We start from the raw sequence: 19,192 nt of genomic DNA on the forward strand, positions 1-19,192 counted from the left end.
AATTAAATTAAGACCAAACAAAGCAGATGGTCACATAAATCATCTTTTCACATGTTGGAATGTTGCCCTGATTACAGAACAATGACTCACATGATGTTTTGGAATAGTTTGGCCATTCTGCTCTTTATCAAATCTGACTATCAATAAATGTGTTGAAATAGAATTGGTTTGAAAATACAACAATTATTATAAAAATAGGGTGGTTAATAAGGTTATATTCAAGCTGAAGAAAACATATCATAACATAACATATCATGCTAGAATATTATGCTTTTTTCCCTTGACTTCTACCTACAGTACAGTGCAGCATCACATGCATCATTTCTCATGCCACAGAGTAGACTAACTAAGCTTGGTTCAGAACAGGGGTTCAGTGGAGGGCTTTGAACACTCTGTATCAATACAATCCAAGCCCTGGAATAGAGAGAGCAGTCAGTCAAAAAGCTCTCCTTTCTGAGGCTCTGTCAGCATCTGCACATACAGAAAAGCCTCATCAGAGAGATACTGCTAAAGTGCATGTAATACTTTAGAGATTTAATGCAGGTTTTTAATTGGATAGAGGCCCATTATTTTTCAATACAGAAGGGGCAGTGAGGCACATAAAGCTCTTGAATATTTTTGCAAATCGTGTTCAACAGCATAATGATTAACCATGGCACTAAATGTGCCTCACAAAATGAAAAGCAAACTTCATGCAAGGCGTAATTTAATTGTTTCCCTTCACATTTTCTGCCTCTCCATTGTTGGAAGCTTAACATTTTTAGAGTCTGCTTAACAGCTGCCTGCCTTGTGATGCTTGAGCTGCAACAATGTGGTTGACAAATGTTTTGAAGTACTGTTGTCGCAGTGCGTTTTCACCTCCAAACAGTCCCATTTTTTTCCACTTAGTTCTATTGATTACAGATCATCTACAGATAATTGATTGATCATTATGTATGGAGGACTGATCATTGGAAATCTCTATTTCAGTATCTGTGTGTTTCTAGGATTATGAAAGAATGAGACAAATGTATATTAGTCCTTTCAATGTCTTTGCAATCTGAAGAGAACACTGCCATCTGGGGCAACAATTAGTGGGAATGCAATCTACCAGTCTGGGTCTTATGGATGTCTGTGTTTCCTTAACACTTCTGAAACCTTACGGGGCAACGAACATACAACAAAAGATGAATCAGATTGAGAATGCACATATGCTTTCCCTGTAACGTGCATTCTTTCAAAATACTTTTTTGTAGACATCTGTTCGCATAAAAAAAGATGCTAAAGAAGTAGAAAAGATACTGCAGTACCAGGAAGAAGCAGGATCTCCCTTTATTAGAGCGCACAGAGGGAATGAAGGGGATCAATAGGATTAGGAAATAGTTTAAAGCATTTTCTGTTTTGCCACAACATTTTAAATTGAAATGGGAAAAGTGTAACTGTTATACCGGTAAATAATAAGTAAGTATTACAAAGATTGGAAAAATTAGGACATTCTGAGCTAAAACTAAGCACAATCAAATCACTTTGACGAACAATGGCCATTTTGGCACTTTTTAATTCATATCACCTTCTGCTCAGTTTAGCATTCCCAGGATATATTTTTTTTACAGATACACCTGACCTGTGTAGTACAGGGAACAAACAACAAGGCTCAACGGCAGCTTTCTAAATCCACCCTGAATCGGAACTTTCTTAATGCCGCATCGAGAGTTTCTGTTAGTAACAAGATGCCACTGCTGCCTCATTGGTTTGTCTCCTACTGATTAGGGCTCTCATCTTATGTAAATCCTCTTAAGTCACATGTTATTGTGTATTGCAGTACTGTGAAGGTTAGGTGTTTCCTAAGCCCTGTGCGCTGCCTTATCTCCCGGCCACATGCATCTTTGTCTCTCCAATTTCTCTTTTTTTTATTCTATTTTTAATACACTAATGGATGAAAAAAGTTGTGGGAACTGAACTGATGTGATGTTCTTGTTGACAATCAATCCACTGCACTGAAATGCTAATCTCTCCCAGTGGCTAACAACAAAAACAGTTCAGGAGACAAAGAGATGTGACGTGCTCCAGGAACATCACAATGTTATCTGACAGTCTGTGGTTTTAGTTTACCTACTGAATGCAAGTTTTCTGTCATTCTAAACATTTTGCCATGGGGTGGAGAGACATTTTTGCCATTTTAAAGCTAATTTCCTGAAATTCTACAACTTTTGCCATGACTTATGTTAATTTGATATCCGAATGAGAGTAACTAACAATATCAATGTGATCCCTCTGGAGATCAGGGTCCCATCATGCCTGGTCGGTAATTCAGCCAACTACAAGTTTAGATAGCTGCTGGGTAGACTATTTAACAATCTAAAAAATGTTAGCTGACGTGCTAATTGCGTGACAGTCGATGACTGACATAACAAGAGGAAAACTGCTGATGCACAACCAAATTTCCACCCTGTCTATTCTACTATTTTAACTCTCAACAGTAAGTTGAGACCCCAGCTGAGTTCCTAGCAGCCGGCATGAGGCCCTAGGCAACCGCCTATGTTGCTTAAGCACAGGGCTGGCTCTGGCTGTAACCTCAGACTAACCTCATGTCCTGGGAATGTTGGAAAGCAAGAAGTCAGCAATCCATTAATCATTTGCCTATTTGTGGGATGGGCCGACCGCCCAACATAAAATGAGTGGTCCCTGGAGCTTCATGGAAACACACTTTAGGCCTACTGCAAGTTAATTTCTTTGTCACTTTCTACCAGACAATTTTAACTTGCTCATGCTTGCCATCTGTGATCTGGATAAATTGAGTGATTTTTTTATAGTAGTAATGTCCTTGGAGACCACGGCCCTGCAAGTCTGGTCAAGTTTTCTAAATAGTGTGAAATCTAGGCTACTTCCTGGCAATGTCTTTTTTTCTTTTTCTCTTTTTGTGAGAGGTGTGTCTACTTGTGAAATATTTGTTTGTTGTGTAACCCATACCAAAGTGAAATTCTAGACCTACGCCCAGTGTGTCCCATACATAAGTGACATTTTAGACCTATGCCCAGTGTGTCCCATATCTAACTGACATTATAGACCGATGCCCAGCGCTTCTAAAAGGGAAAGAAACGATGTTAAACCAAAGCAGGATCCTTATAAAAGGAGGTAAAATTGTGAACGAGGATTGCTCCATTATCAGCGATGTCTACATTGAAGACGGAAGAATTAAAGAAGTCGGATTAAACCTCCATATCCCGGCTGGAGTTGCCGTTATAGATGCCACAGATAAACTGGTGATACCGGGTGGTATCGATACCCATACCCACATGGAGTTGGCATTTATGGGCACCAAAGCAGTAGATGATTTCCATATTGGAACTAAGGTGAGAATACTTTTGTGTTGCACTGTGTGTAGGATCTGGGTTAATTGAGCTTGCTTGATTTCATTGCATCAGGAAAATGCACAAGTAAAATCTGACAAAAATAATTACAGTTCCTCTGTCAAATTTGTTGTTAATCATTGCTAGACAACCATTTATAGGTATTGCTATAGATTTTCAAGTAGATTTAAGTGAAAACTGCAACTCAGGAATGTTCACTGACTGCTTGGTAAGCAACTCCAGTGTAGATTTGACTGTTTTAGGTTATTGTCATGCTGAAAGGTGAATTCATCTCCCAGTGTCTGGTAGAAAGCAGACTGAACCAGGTTTTCCTCTAGGATCTTGCCTGTGCTTAGCTCCATTCAGTTAGTTATTTATCCTGAAAAACTCCCCAGTTCTTAATTATTACAAGCATACTCATAACATGATGCAGCCACCACTATGCTTGAAAATGTTGTATTGGATTTGCTCCAAACATAACATTTTGTATTGAGGGCAAAACGAGGGTGAATTGCTTTGCCACAAGTTTAGCAGTATTACTTTAGTGCCTGGTTTCAAACAGGATGCATGTTTTGGAATGTTTTTATCCAGTATATAGTATTTAGGCTTGTCATAACAAAGTGGTTGAATACTTATTGACTCTATCAGGTTTCAGGTACGACCCAGATGCAGACAGTGTAGAAGAAACAAAAGTGTACTTCTAATGGAGGGGCAGGCAAACGACAAATCAAAGTCAGAGAGGATGCAAAAGGTCCAGAAAGGCAGGCAGTCTCAGGGTCAGGGCAGGCAGTCTCAGGGTCAGGGCAGGCAGTCTCAGGGTCAGGGCAGGCAGTCTCAGGGTCAGGGCAGGCAGTCTGAGGGTCAGGGCAGGCAGTCTGAGGGTCAGGGCAGGCAGTCTCAGGGTCAGGGCAGGCAGTCTCAGAGTCAGGGAAGGCAGTCTCAGGGTCAGGGCAGGCAGTCTGAGGGTCAGGGCAGGCAGTCTCAGGGTCAGGGCAGGCGGTCACAGGGTCAGGGCAGGCAGTCTCAGGGTCAGGGCAGGCAGTCTCAGGGTCAGGGCAGGCAGTCTCAGGGTCAGGGCAGGCAGTCTCAGGGTCAGGGCAGGCAGTCTGAGGGTCAGGGCAGGCAGTCTCAGGGTCAGGGCAGGCAGTCTCAGGGTCAGGGCAGGCAGTCTCAGGGTCAGGGCAGGCAGTCTCAGGGTCAGGGCAGGCAGTCTCAGGGTCAGGGCAGGCAGTCTCAGGGTCAGGGCAGGCAGTCTCAGGGTCAGGGCAGGCAGTCTCAGGGTCAGGGCAGGCAGTCTCAGGGTCAGGGCAGGCAGTCTCAGGGTCAGGGCAGGCAGTCTCAGGGTCAGGGCAGGCAGTCTCAGGGTCAGGGCAGGCAGTCTCAGGGTCAAGGCAGGCAGTCTCAGGGTCAGGGCAGGCAGTCTCAGGGTCAGGGCAGGCAGTCTCAGGGTCAGGGCAGGCAGTCTCAGGGTCAGGGCAGGCAGTCTCAGGGTCAGGGCAGGCAGTCTCAGGGTCAGGGTCAGGGTCAGGGTCAGGGTCAGGGCAGGCAGTCTCAGGGTCAGGACAGGCAGTCTCAAGGTCAGGGCAGGCAGTCTCAGGGTCAGGGTCAGGGTCAGGGTCAGGGCAGGCAGTCTCAGGGTCAGGGTCAGGGTCAGGGTCAGGGTCAGGGTCAGGGCAGGCAGTCTCAGGGTCAGGGCAGGCAGTCTCAGGGTCAGGGTCAGGGTCAGTCTCAGGGTCAGGGCAGGCAGTCTCAGGGTCAGGGCAGGCAGTCTCAGGGTCAGGGTCAGGGTCAGGGTCAGGGTCAGGGCAGGCAGTCTCAGGGTCAGGGCAGGCAGTCTCAGGGTCAGGGCAGGCAGTCTCAGGGTCAGGGCAGACAGTCTCAGGGTCAGGGTCAGGGTCAGGGCAGGCAGTCTCAGGGTCAGGGCAGGCAGTCTCAGGGTCAGGGCAGGCAGTCTCAGGGTCAGGGCAGGCAGTCTCAGGGTCAGGGCAGGCAGTCTCAGGGTCAGGGCAGGCAGTCTCAGGGTCAGGGCAGACAGTCTCAGGGTCAGGGCAGACAGTCTCAGGGTCAGGGCAGGCAGTCTCAGGGTCAGGGCAGGCAGTCTCAGGGTCAGGGCAGGCAGTCTCAGGGTCAGGGCAGGCAGTCTCAGGGTCAGGGCAGACAGTCTCAGGGTCAGGGCAGGCAGTCTCAGGGTCAGGGCAGACAGTCTCAGGGTCAGGGCAGGCAGTCTCAGGGTCAGGGCAGACAGTCTCAGGGTCAGGGCAGGCAGTCTCAGGGTCAGGGCAGGCAGTCTCAGGGTCAGGGCAGGCAGTCTCAGGGTCAGGGTCAGGGCAGTCAGTCTCAGGGTCAGGGTCAGGGTCAGGGTCAGGGTCAGGGCAGGCAGTCTCAGGGTCAGGGCAGGCAGTCTCAGGGTCAGGGTCAGGGCAGGCAGTCTCAGTCTCAGGGTCAGGGCAGGCAGTCTCAGGGTCAGGGTCAGGGTCTCAGGGTCAGGGTCAGGGTCAGGGTCAGGGCAGGCAGTCTCAGGGTCAGGGCAGGCAGTCTCAGGGTCAGGGTCAGGGTCAGGGTCAGGGCAGGGCAGGCAGTCTCAGGGTCAGGGCAGGCAGTCTCAGGGTCAGGGTCAGGGCAGGCAGTCTCAGGGTCAGGGCAGGCAGTCTCAGGGTCAGGGCAGTCTCAGGGTCAGGGCATGCAGTCTCAGGGTCAGGGTCAGGGTCAGGGTCAGGACAGGCAGTCTCAGGGTCAGGGTCAGGGTCAGGGTCAGGGTCAGGGTCAGGGCAGGCAGTCTCAGGGTCAGGGTCAGGGTCAGGGTCAGGGCAGGCAGTCTCAGGGTCAGGGTCAGGGTCAGGGTCAGGGTCAGGGCAGGCAGAGGTCAGTAATCCAGAGAGGGTACAAAAGGTCCAGGCAAATTTTTTAGTACATTTTTACTCCTGAACTTATTTAGGCTTGCCATAACAAGACATTTAAGCTATTCATTTTTAATTCATATGTAAACATTTTGAAAAACATAATTCCACTTTTATATTATGGGGTATTGTGTGTAAAAATCTAAATGTAATCCATTTTAAATTCCGGCTGTAACACAACAACATGTGGGTGTGAATACTTTCTGAAGGCACCGTATGTCTTTTCTGTATTTCAGGTGGGCTACATAAAACCCCATTTAATGAAGTTTAAAACATACGGTACCTTTACATAATTAAAAACATGTAGTATATTAAACAAAAAAAGCATTGTAAGTTGCAGTATATGCTGCAGATACTGTAAATAAAGTTATACCTGTGGATGTATTTCAAGGCATACCTTCAAACTCAGTGCCTCTTTGCTTGACATCAAATCAAAAGAAATCAGCCAAGACCTCAGAAACGCCTAAAGGTACCACATTCATCTGTACAAATAATAGTACGCAAGTATAAACATCATGGGACCACGCTGCTGTCATACAGCTCAGGAAGGAGACGTGTTCTGTCTCCTAGAGATGAACATACTTTGGTGCGAAAATTGCAAATCAATCCCAGAACAACAGCAAAGGACCTTGCTGGAGGAAACAGGTAAAAAAGTATCTATATCCACAGTAAAGTCCTCTATCGACATAACCTGAAAGGCAGCTCAGCAAGGAAGAAGCCACTGCTCCAAAACCGCCATAAAAAAATCCAGACTACGGTTTGCAACTGCACATGGGGACAAGGAGGCCTACAAACCTGACTCAGTTACACCAGCTCTGTCAGGAGGAATGGGCCAAAATTCACCAAACCTATTGTGGGAAGCTTGTAGAAAGCTACCTGAAATGTTTGACCCAAGTTAAACAATTTAAAGGCAATGCTACCAAATACTAATTGAGTGTATGTAAACTTCTGACCCACTTGGAATGTATGAAAGAAATAAAAGCTGAAATAAATCATTCTCACTACTATTATTCTGACATTTCACATTCTTAAAATAAAGTGGTGATCCTAACTGACCTAAAATTTTTACTAGGATTAAATGTCAGGAATTGTGAAAAACTGAGTTTAAATGTATTTGGCTAAGGTGTATGTATACTTCCGACTTCAACTGTATCTTTATCCATGGAACCTAAACCCTGTTCTGTGCATCTTTATCCATGGAACCTAAACCCTGTTCTGTGTATCGTTATCTATGGAACCTAAACCCTGTTCTGTGTATTTTTATCCAGGCTGCCCTAGAAATTGGCAGGAGGCACTATCATGATCCTGAACTACACTCTAAACCCCCTCCCCCCTATCCACCCCTCTCTAAACCCTAACCTATCTACAGTATACCCTATCCCTGCTCTCTGTACCCAGGCTGCACTGGTAGGAGGGACCACCCTACTGGATATACCCCATACCACCCCCTAAACCCTAACCCCCTCTCTAAACCCTAACCCTGCTCTCTGTACCCAGGCTGCCCTGGTAGGATGGACCACCCTACTGGATATACTCCATACCACCCCCTAAACCCTAACCCCCTCTCTAAACCGAAACCCCCTTTCTAAACCCTAACCCTGCTCTCTGTACCCAGGCTGCCCTGGTAGGAGGGACCACCCTACTGGATATACCCCATACCACCCCCTAAACCCCAACCCCCTCTCTAAACCCGATCCCCTCTCTAAACCCGAACCCTGCTCTCTGTTCCCAGGCTGCCCTGGCAGGAGGGACCACCATGATCCTAGACTTTGTGATCCCCCAGAGAGGCACGTCTCTGCTGGAGGCCTATGATAGGTGGAGGGTCACGGCTGACGCCAAGGTCTGCTGCGACTACTCCCTGCATGTGGCAGTCACATGGTGGAGCGACAAGGTAGTGCCCCCTGTTATATATATCATCTATTTTCTATCCTGAAAAAAAGTGCACATCAGACTCATGCTCATGTGTGACGAGGTAGCTTTCCCTGCACCATGTATTGCTTTACCAAGCGAGAGACCGGGGTTCAGATCCCACGGGTTACATTTGTGTAGATATTTACAAAAATGATTAAACATTCCTGTCTCAGACTGAAATGTTTCATTTATTTGTCTTGATCTGTGAATGCTTGTGAGATTGGGCAGGGTTTAGAACTTTGTTTGTTCTGGCCTGATGCCATCAAATCGACAGGGATTTTATAAAAGAGCAGACTTGTTTTAAAAATGAGGGACACTGTTACTGTAGATTCAATCCGATCAGTGTTATAGCACAGTTGACATTTAAAGGTAATTTCCGTTTGAGACAAAAAATGTGTTTATGGTGAATGCTGCCTCCTTCAATGTGGGAATGTTGCCTTTAAAAGGTGCATATCTGACAAATCCCAGCCTTATCCTCTGTAAAATCTACCTTAATTAAAAACTGAGTGGTTCGAGCCCTGAATGCTGATTGGCTGACAGCTGTGGTATATCAGACCATATACCACGGGTATGACAAAACATGTATTTTTACTGCTCTAATTACGTTGGTATACAGTTCATAATAGCAATAAGGCACCTCAGGGGTCTAAGGGCTGTATCCAGGCACTTCGCGTTGCATTGTGAGTAAGAACAGCCCTTAGCCGTGGTATATTGGCTATATACCACACCTCATCAGGCCTTATTGCTTAAATAACATCCCAACAGAAAATAGCATGTGGTAATAGACTCCATGGAGACCTGGGATGGACAGTATGTCAATACATGTTTTTTACAGAAATGTTAACAGTCTTATCTCTCAGCATTGAAAAGAAAAGCACGCTAAACTAAATGGCTTTTTGCTAAACCCATTCTAGGTCAAAAAGGAAATGGAGACGTTGGCCAAAGAGAAAGGTGTCAACTCCTTCAAGATGTTCATGGCATACAAGGATGTGTTCATGCTTCAAGACCATGAGCTGTATGCTGCGTTTTCCCAATGCAAAGAGATTGGAGCCATAGCCCAGGTGCACGCTGAGAATGGAGACCTTATTGCAGAGGTATTCCAAAACATTTCTGACCACAACACAGTCAATATGCCACATTGTGTAACGGTTTGTATTGATCCACACATTGCCTCCAAATGGTACACACCATTCATCAACAGCATTTGAGGTAAGTTTGCTACCGTGAGATGTGCCCTGATCAATTTAAGTGTGACCATTTGAAATCGTAAAAATCGTGCAGCAAACAATCCGGTAATTGCCATCTGGGTCACCATATTCACAATACTCTTCTACTGGTCGTTATGTACATTACTGCTTCTGTTGAATTTCTGTTCTGTCGCACCCGAGAAAAGACTATGGGTGTGTTAAAAAGGGACCATGGAGCCTTGTGGGTAACAATGTACCAATCCAATATCCCATGAACCAGGACAGAACAAAGGTTAACTAAACAACTGTTGGTGAATACATTATTTTTAAAGGGTCAGTCACGAGTTCCTATTAACTGTCCGCTTTGGTTTAGGTTAATATTTAACCCTGATGTAGCCTAATAGAAGACTAGACTAAAGATACACAAGCCAGGCAAATCGAACCCTATCCAAGCCATGTAAAACTAACCCTATCAAAGCCATGTAAAACTAACCCTATCCAAGCCATGTAAAACTAACCCTATCCAAGCCATGTAAAACTAACCCTATCCAAGCCATGTAAAACTAACCCTATCCAAGCCATGTAAAACTAACCCTATCCAAGCCATGTAAAACTAACCCTATCCAAGCCATGTAAAACTAACCCTATCCAAGCCATGTAAAACTAACCCTATCCAAGCCATGTAAAACTAACCCTATCCAAGCCATGTAAAACTAACCCTATCCAAGCCATGTAAAACTAACCCTATCCAAGCCATGTAAAACTAACCCTATCCAAGCCATGTAAAACTAACCCTATCCAAGCCATGTAAAACTAACCCTATCCAAGCCATGTAAAACTAATCCTATCCAAGCCATGTAAAACTAACCCTATCCAAGCCATGTAAAACTAACCTTATCCAAGCCATGTAAAACTAAACCTATGAAAGCCATGCAAATCTAACCTTATCCAGGCCATGCAAATCTACCCCTATCCATGCCTTGCAAAGCTAACCCTATACAAGACATGTAAAACTATGTCCAATCCATGTTAAACTAACCCTATCCAAGCCATGCAAAACTAACCCTATCCAAACCATGCAAAACCAACCCTAATCGAGCCATGCAAAACTAACCCTATTCAAGTCATGTAAAACTAACTCTGTCCAAGACATGCAAATATAACCCTATCCAAGCCATGTAAAACATACACTATCCAAGCCATGTAAAACTAACCCCAATCAAGCCATGCAAACCTAACCCTATCCAAGCAATGTTAAACTAACCCTATCCAAACCATTCATAACTAACCCTATCCAAGCCATGCAAAACTAACCCTATCCAAGTCATATAAGAGTGACTCTGTCCAAGCCATGCAAAACTAATCCTATCCAAGCCATACAAAACCAACCCTAATCAAGCCATGCAAAACTAACCCTATCCAAGTCATGTAAAACTAACTCTGTCCAAGCCATGCAAATATAACCCTATCCAAGCCATGTAAAACTAACCCTATCCAAGCCATGTAAAACTAACCCTATCCAAGCCATGTAAAACTAACCCTATCCAAGCCATGTAAAACTAACCCTATCCAAGCCATGTAAAACTAACCCTATCCAAGCCATGTAAAACTAATCCTATCCAAGCCATACAAAACCAACCCTAATCAAGCCATGCAAAACTAACCCTATCCAAGTCATGTAAAACTAACTCTGTCCAAGCCATGCAAATATAACCCTATCCAAGCCATGTAAAACTAACCCTATCCAAGCCATGTAAAACTAATCCTATCCAAGCCATACAAAACCAACCCTAATCAAGCCATGCAAAACTAACCCTATCCAAGTCATGTAAAACTAACTCTGTCCAAGCCATGCAAATATAACCCTATCCAAGTCATGTAAAACTAACTCTGTCCAAGCCATGCAAATATAACCCTATCCAAGCCATGTAAAACTAACCCTATCCAAGTCATGTAAAACTAACTCTGTCCAAGCCATGCAAATATAACCCTATCCAAGCCATGTAAAACTAACTCTGTCCAAGCCATGCAAATATAACCCTATCCAAGCCATGTAAAACTAACCCTATCCAAGCCATGTAAAACTAATCCTATCCAAGCCATGTAAAAGTAACCCTATCCAAGCCATGTAAAACTAACCATATTCAAGCCATGTAAAACTAACTCTGTCCAAGCAATGTAAAACTTACCCTATCCAAACCATGCAAAACTAACCATATCCATGCCATACATGAAAGGCACTTTTAGGTATTTGCTGTATGATCGATGAGAAACTCCATATTGCAAATGTACGATCCCTTACTAGACATCCGCAAATGTTTCTAAAATTCGCAGACGGCGGTAGGCCGTGCACCGGGGCCAGATCTTCCGGGAAGTCATCGAACAAAGTCTCTTGGACATTCCATGTTATACATTTTTAAAATTTTGGCCATTTTTCCGCTGTCCCGGTAAATTCCACCAGATGGCGAATATAATCTTATTGCAAATGTACAAAACATAACCAATCACGACATGGCCATTTCTCCTAAACGGAAAAGACTTCAAAGACTTCAAAGACTTTGTGAGCATAGGTTTGGCATAATGGGTAGTTAGCCCAGAAACAAGATGGTGTCGAGGCCTCAACACTTTTTGAGTTAAGGCCATTTTCCTGGGATTAAAGGTCAAAAACAAAAATAGAGCTCTAATTTGATCACTTCACTTCAAAGTACATTACATTTATATTTTACATTTAAGTCATTTAGCAGACGCTCTTATCCAGAGCGACTTACAAATTGGTGCATTCACCTTATGACATCCAGTAGAACAGTCACTTTACAATAGTGCATCTAAATCTTAAAGGGGGGTGAGAAGCATTACTTATCCTATCCTAGGTATTCCTTAAAGAGGTGGGGTTTCAGGTGTCTCCGGAAGGTGGTGATTGACTCCGCTGTCCTGGCGTCGTGAGGGAGTTTGTTCCACCATTGGGGGGCCAGAGCAGCGAACAGTTTTGACTGGGCTGAGCGGGAACTGTACTTCCTCAGTGGTAGGGAGGCGAGCAGGCCAGAGGTGGATGAACGCAGTGCCCTTGTTTGGCTGTAGGGCCTGATCAGAGCCTGGAGGTACTGAGGTGCCGTTCCCCTCACAGCTCCGTAGGCAAGCACCATGGTCTTGTAGCGGATGCGAGCTTCAACTGGAAGCCAGTGGAGAGAGCGGAGGAGCGGGGTGACGTGAGAGAACTTGGGAAGGTTGAACACCAGACGGGCTGCGGCGTTCTGGATGAGTTGTAGGGGTTTAATGGCACAGGCAGGGAGCCCAGCCAACAGCGAGTTGCAGTAATCCAGACGGGAGATGACAAGTGCCTGGATTAGGACCTGCGCCGCTTCCTGTGTGAGGCAGGGTCGTACTCTGCGGATGTTGTAGAGCATGAACCTACAGGAACGGGCCACCGGATTGATGTTAGTTGAGAACGACAGGGTGTTGTCCAGGATCACGCCAAGGTTCTTAGCGCTCTGGGAGGAGGACACAATGGAGTTGTCAACCGTGATGGCGAGATCATGAAACGGGCAGTCCTTCCCCGGGAGGAAGAGCAGCTCCGTCTTGCCGAGGTTCAGCTTGAGGTGGTGATCCGTCATCCACACTGATATGTCTGCCAGACATGCAGAGATGCGATTCGCCACCTGGTCATCAGAAGGGGGAAAGGAGAAGATTAATTGTGTGTCGTCTGCATAGCAATGATAGGAGAGACCATGTGAGGTTATGACAGAGCCAAGTGACTTGGTGTATAGCGAGAATAGGAGAGGGCCTAGAACAGAGCCCTGGGGGACACCAGTGGTGAGAGAGCGTGGTGAGGAGACAGATTCTCGCCACGCCACCTGGTAGGAGCGACCTGTCAGGTAGGACGCAATCCAAGCGTGGGCCGCGCCGGAGATGCCCAACTCGGAGAGGGTGGAGAGGAGGATCTGATGGTTCACAGTATCGAAGGCAGCCGATAGGTCTAGAAGGATGAGAGCAGAGGAGAGAGAGTTAGCTTTAGCAGTGCGGAGCGCCTCCGTGATACAGAGAAGAGCAGTCTCAGTTGAATGACTAGTCTTGAAACCTGTCTGATTTGGATCAAGAAGGTCATTCAGAGAGAGATAGCGGGAGAGCTGGCCAAGGACGGCACGTTCAAGAGTTTTGGAGAGAAAAGAAAGAAGGGATACTGGTCTGTAGTTGTTGACATCGGAGGGATCGAGTGTAGGTTTTTTCAGAAGGGGTGCAACTCTCGCTCTCTTGAAGATGGAAGGGACGTAGCCAGCGGTCAGGGATGAGTTGATGAGCGAGGTGAGGTAAGGGAGAAGGTCTCCGGAAATGGTCTGGAGAAGAGAGGAGGGGATAGGGTCAAGCGGGCAGGTTGTTGGGCGGCCGGCCGTCACAAGACGCGAGATTTCATCTGGAGAGAGAGGGGAGAAAGAGGTCAGAGCACAGGGTAGGGCAGTGTGAGCAGAACCAGCGGTGTCGTTTGACTTAGCAAACGAGGATCGGATGTCGTCGACCTTCTTTTCAAAATGGTTGACGAAGTCATCTGCAGAGAGGGAGGAGGGGGGGAGGATTCAGGAGGGAGGAGAAGGTGGCAAAGAGCTTCCTAGGGTTAGAGGCAGATGCTTGGAATGAACCCTACATGAACCTACGGTGTCAGGAAAAAAAGGACCAGCCATTTATCTATCGGAATTTAAGAGAAATTGTACAATGTACAATTGGTGATGCTCAAAGAAATGTGTTTTTTCCCCAAAAAAGTTACAGATCCAGTTGTGGCGTGTTCAGATGAATCCGTTAAGGTGGGTTTCAGAGCTCTGTGAGATTTCTGTGATTTTCTGAATTCACACACACTCATTCAACCCTCTGTAAATCAGTAAATTCTTAACGTAAAGACTTAAAACTCAAAATTCTGTAAGAGCCTACCCCAAGGACGATATGTGTTTCACTTTCAGCTTCCTGTGTCAACTGGAAGTGCCTTAAATTGGGAACATAGAGGCAGTTTCGAAGGGATAAAAAGGTCAGATCTTACAAAAACATCATATGTGTGATTAAGGAACCCTCATGAAGTGTAAATCAGTCATGTCTTCCATCAGATTTCCAAGAAAAACTCACTCACACACACACACACACACACACACACACACACACACACACACACACACACACACACACACACACACACACACACACACACACACACACACACACACACACACACACACACACACACACACACACACACACACACACACACACACACACACACACACACACACACACACACGCAGCAAGGACGATGTGACACAGTGTGGGACTTGCAGACACACAAAGCCTGCAATAGTTACCTTCATTCTAACTATCAAAGAACCGTCAGACCTAGAGTTCTGAAACTTTAGAAACCTGTTCTTGAGCTCACGTCAATAGTGTGTGGTGAGTTATGTGGCTCTAGAAGGTTCTCAGACCAAGAAACAGTCTTGTACATTTGCAATAACTTCAATTCATTTTGAAAATCACGAAAATTACAACATTTAGAAAAGTCCCAGAGTCGCAAGACTCGGTGCATTGAAACCGCCTCGGGCCCATAGAGACGGAACGTTTCTGTCGGTTAGCTCATTCAAGGACCCCGTAGAACCGCACGGAAAATGTGGATTTTCAGTACCAATTAAGGTCGCAGCTTGAGCCCCAAATGACCTATCGAACCGAAACCGAAACTTGGCATTCAGGGTCACCTCAGCTAGGCCTACACTTTAAACAATGCCACTTAATATAATGTTTAAATACCCTATTACTCATCTCATATGTATATGTATATACTGTACACTATATCATCTACTGCATCTTGCCATCTTTATGTAATACATGTATCACTAGCCACTTTAAACTATGCCACTTTTATGTTAACATACCCTACATTACTCATCTCATATGGATATACTGTACTCGATACCATCTACTGCATCTTGCCTATGCTGTTCTGTACCATCACTCATTCATACCTCTTCATGTACATATTCTTTATCCCTTTACACTTTTATGTATAAGGTAGTAGTTGTGGAATTGTTAGGTTAGATTACTCGTTGGTTATTACTGCATTGTCGGAACTAGAAGCACAAGCATTTCGCTACACTCACATGCTAGCCATGTGTATGTGACAAATAAAATTTGATTTTGATTTTTATTTTTTGTTTTGTTTTGATTTTACACACAATGTCAGAACTGGACCCGCAGCTCGAACATGTTTTATGTTTTTATTATGTGAAGGGCCTGCTCTGAAATATGTGATAGTTGGCTTCTAAACGAGTTGGAAAAAGTGGGTGTGGTGTTAGAATGCTATTTAGTTGACCGATGGGTGGTGACTTGCTGGCTGACTTTTTTCCATTTGCAATATGTTTAAAAAGTGATAGACCATCACCAAATGGATATTCTGAAATCAACACCAATGAGCAGTGGAGAGGAACCAGAATCAATGCCCGGCCATCCCGAGTTCATCGGGCCAGTCAATATCGCATTCCTGCAGTATTTTTGAGCACGTCAAATTCGTGATGGTAAATACCCATTGAAACATATTGCAAATGGACAACCGTGTGCCTGGTGATTGGAACGGGTTACCAAGAGCACTTAAAAATAAAAAAATGTATGCCTTTAAGGGGGTGCAAGTGGTTCACGGTTGGGTAGAGAGCACCCCCCACCCACGCACATCAAATAGGGGGTGCCCCTGGTCATTTTGTCATGTTTTGTCATTTATTATCTTGTCTTGTCCCTGTGCTTCCCATTCTATTCGTTTCCCTCTGCTGGTCTTATTAGGTTCTTTCCCTCTTTCTATCCCTCTCTCTCCCCCTCCCTCTCTCACTCTCTCGCTCTCTCTTCTCTCTATCGTTCCGTTCCTGCTCCCAGCTGTTCCTATTCCCCTAATCATCATTTAGTCTTCCCACACCTGTTCCCGATCCTTTTCCCTGATTAGAGTCCCTATTTCTCTCCTTGTTATTCGTTTCTGCCCTGTCGGTTCCTTGTCTAGAATTCACCGTGCTGTGTTTGTGTATCGCCCTGTCGTGTCGTGTTTTCCTCAGATGCTGCGTGGTGAGCAGGTGTCTGAGTCTGTTTGGTTCAAGTGCCTTCCCGAGGCAACCTGCTGTTCACCTGCTGTTCAAGATCGAGTCTCCAGTTTGTCCTCGTCATTTCGAGTGAAAGTTGTGTTTTTTGATTGTATTTACTTTACTGGATTAAAGACTCTGTTTTCGCCAAGTCGCTTTTGGGTCCTCTTTCACCTGCATGACAGAAGGAACCGACCAAGGAATGGACCCAGCGACTTCAGACGCTCGTTACACTGCCGTCGAGATCCAAGGAGCCATGCTCGGCAGACACGAGCAGGAATTGTCTGCTGCTCGCCATGCCGTGGAGAACCTGGCCGCTCAGGTTTCCGACCTCTCTGGACAGTTCCAGAGTCTTCGTCTCGTGCCACCTGTTACTTCCTGGCCTGCCGAGCCTCCAGAACCTAGGGTTAATAACCCACCTTGCTACTCCGGGCAGCCCACTGAGTGCCGCTCCTTTCTCACGCAGTGTGAGATTGTGTTCTCTCTCCAACCCAACACATACTCTAGAGAGAGAGCTCGGGTTGCTTACGTCATTTCACTCCTTACTGGCCGGGCTCGAGAATGGGGCACAGCTATCTGGGAGGCAAGGGCTGATTGCTCTAACAAGTTCCAGAACTTTAAAGAGGAGATGATTCGGGTTTTTGACCGTTCAGTTTTTGGTAGGGAGGCTTCTAGGGCCCTGGCTTCCTTATGCCAAGGTGAACGGTCCATAACGGATTATTCTATTGAGTTTCGCACTCTTGCTGCCTCTAGTGAGTGGAACGAGCCGGCGCTGCTCGCTCGTTTTCTGGAGGGACTCCACGCAGTGGTTAAGGATGAGATTCTCTCCCGGGAGGTTCCTCCAGATGTGGACTCTTTGATTGCTCTCGCCATCCGCATAGAACGACGGGTAGATCTTCGTCACCGGTCTTGTGGTAGAGAGCTCGCATCAACGGTGTTTCCCTGCTCCGCATCGCAACCATCTCCCTCCTCTGGCTCAGAGACTGAGCCCATGCAGCTGGGAGGGATTCGCATCTCGACTAAGGAGAGGGAACGGAGGATCACCAACCGCCTGTGCCTCTATTGCGGAGTTGCTGGACATTTTGTTAATTCATGTCCAGTAAAAGCCAGAGCTCATCTGTAAGCGGAGGGCTACAGGTGAGCGCAACTACTCAAGTCTCTCCATCAAAATCCTGTACTACTTTGTCGGTCCATCTACGCTGGACCGGTTCGGGTGCTACATGTAGTGCCTTGATAGACTCTGGGGCTGAGGGTTGTTTCATGGACGAAGCATGGGTTCGGAAACATGACATTCCTTTCAGAGAGTTAGAGAAGCCTACGCCCATGTTCGCCTTAGATGGTAGTCATCTTCCCAGTATCAGATTTGAGACACTACCTTTAACCCTCACAGTATCTGGTAACCACAGTGAGACTATTTCTTTTTTGATTTTCCGTTCACCGTTTACACCTGTTGTTTTGGGTCATCCCTGGCTACTATGTCATAATCCTTCTATTAATTGGTCTAGTAATTCTATCCTATCCTGGAACGTTTCTTGTCATGTGAAGTGTTTAATGTCTGCCATCCCTCCCGTTTCTTCTGTCCCTACTTCTCAGGAGGAACCTGGCGATTTGACAGGAGTGCCGGAGGAATATCATGATCTGCGCACGGTCTTCAGTCGGTCCCGAGCCAACTCCCTTCCTCCTCACCGGTCGTATGATTGTAGTATTGATCTCCTTCCGGGGACCACTCCTCCTCGGGGTAGACTATACTCTCTGTCGGCTCCCGAACGTAAGGCTCTCGAGGATTATTTGTCTGTGTCTCTTGACGCCGGTACCATAGTGCCTTCTTCCTCTCCGGCCGGGGCGGGGTTCTTTTTGTTAAGAAGAAGGACGGTACTCTGCGCCCCTGCGTGGATTATCGAGGCTGAATGACATAACGGTTAAGAATCGTTATCCGCTTCCCCTTATGTCATCAGCCTTCGAGATTCTGCAGGGAGCCAGGTGCTTTACTAAGTTGGACCTTCGTAACGCTTACCATCTCGTGCGCATCAGAGAGGGGGACGAGTGGAAAACGGCGTTTAACACTCCGTTAGGGCATTTTGAGTACCGGGTTCTGCCGTTCGGTCTCGCCAATGCGCCAGCTGTTTTTCAGGCATTAGTTAATGATGTTCTGAGAGACATGCTGAACATCTTTGTTTTTGTCTATCTTGACGATATCCTGATTTTTTCTCCGTCACTCGAGATTCATGTTCAGCACGTTCGACATGTTCTACAGCGCCTTTTAGAGAATTGTCTCTACGTAAAGGCTGAGAAGTGCTCTTTTCATGTCTCCTCCGTTACTTTTCTCGGTTCCGTTATTTCCGCTGAAGGCATTCAGATGGATTCCGCTAAGGTCCAAGCTGTCAGTGATTGGCCCGTTCCAAGGTCACGTGTCGAGTTGCAGCGCTTTTAGGTTTCGCTAATTTCTATCGGCGTTTCATTCGTAATTTCGGTCAAGTTGCTGCCCCTCTCACAGCTCTTACTTCTGTCAAGACGTGTTTTAAGTGGTCCGGTTCCGCCCAGGGAGCTTTTGATCTTCTAAAAGAACGTTTTACGTCCGCTCCTATCCTCGTTACTCCTGACGTCACTAGACAATTCATTGTCGAGGTTGACGCTTCAGAGGTAGGCGTGGGAGCCATTCTATCCCAGCGCTTCCAGTCTGACGATAAGGTTCATCCTTGCGCTTATTTTTCTCATCGCCTGTCGCCATCTGAGCGCAACTATGATGTGGGTAACCGTGAACTGCTCGCCATCCGCTTAGCCCT

At 46.1% G+C, this 19,192-nt stretch overlaps 1 protein-coding gene across 1 annotated transcript in view; it reads left to right on the plus strand.

Moving 5' to 3' along the window:
- The first annotated feature begins 2,702 nt into the window (after window positions 1–2,702).
- Window positions 2,703–19,192, plus strand: part of LOC124005899 (dihydropyrimidinase-like) — a 44,753-nt gene continuing 28,263 nt past the window's right edge. The window contains exons 1-3 of the mRNA XM_046315541.1: window positions 2,703–3,332; window positions 7,959–8,117; window positions 9,052–9,231. Coding sequence (XP_046171497.1) covers window positions 3,081–3,332; window positions 7,959–8,117; window positions 9,052–9,231 — 591 coding nt within the window. The 5' untranslated portion in view covers window positions 2,703–3,080. The remainder of the gene's footprint in view (window positions 3,333–7,958; window positions 8,118–9,051; window positions 9,232–19,192) is intronic.

This window comes from Oncorhynchus gorbuscha, linkage group LG19 (genome assembly GCF_021184085.1).
Source record: "Oncorhynchus gorbuscha isolate QuinsamMale2020 ecotype Even-year linkage group LG19, OgorEven_v1.0, whole genome shotgun sequence".
NCBI classification, from domain to species: Eukaryota; Metazoa; Chordata; class Actinopteri; order Salmoniformes; family Salmonidae; genus Oncorhynchus; species Oncorhynchus gorbuscha.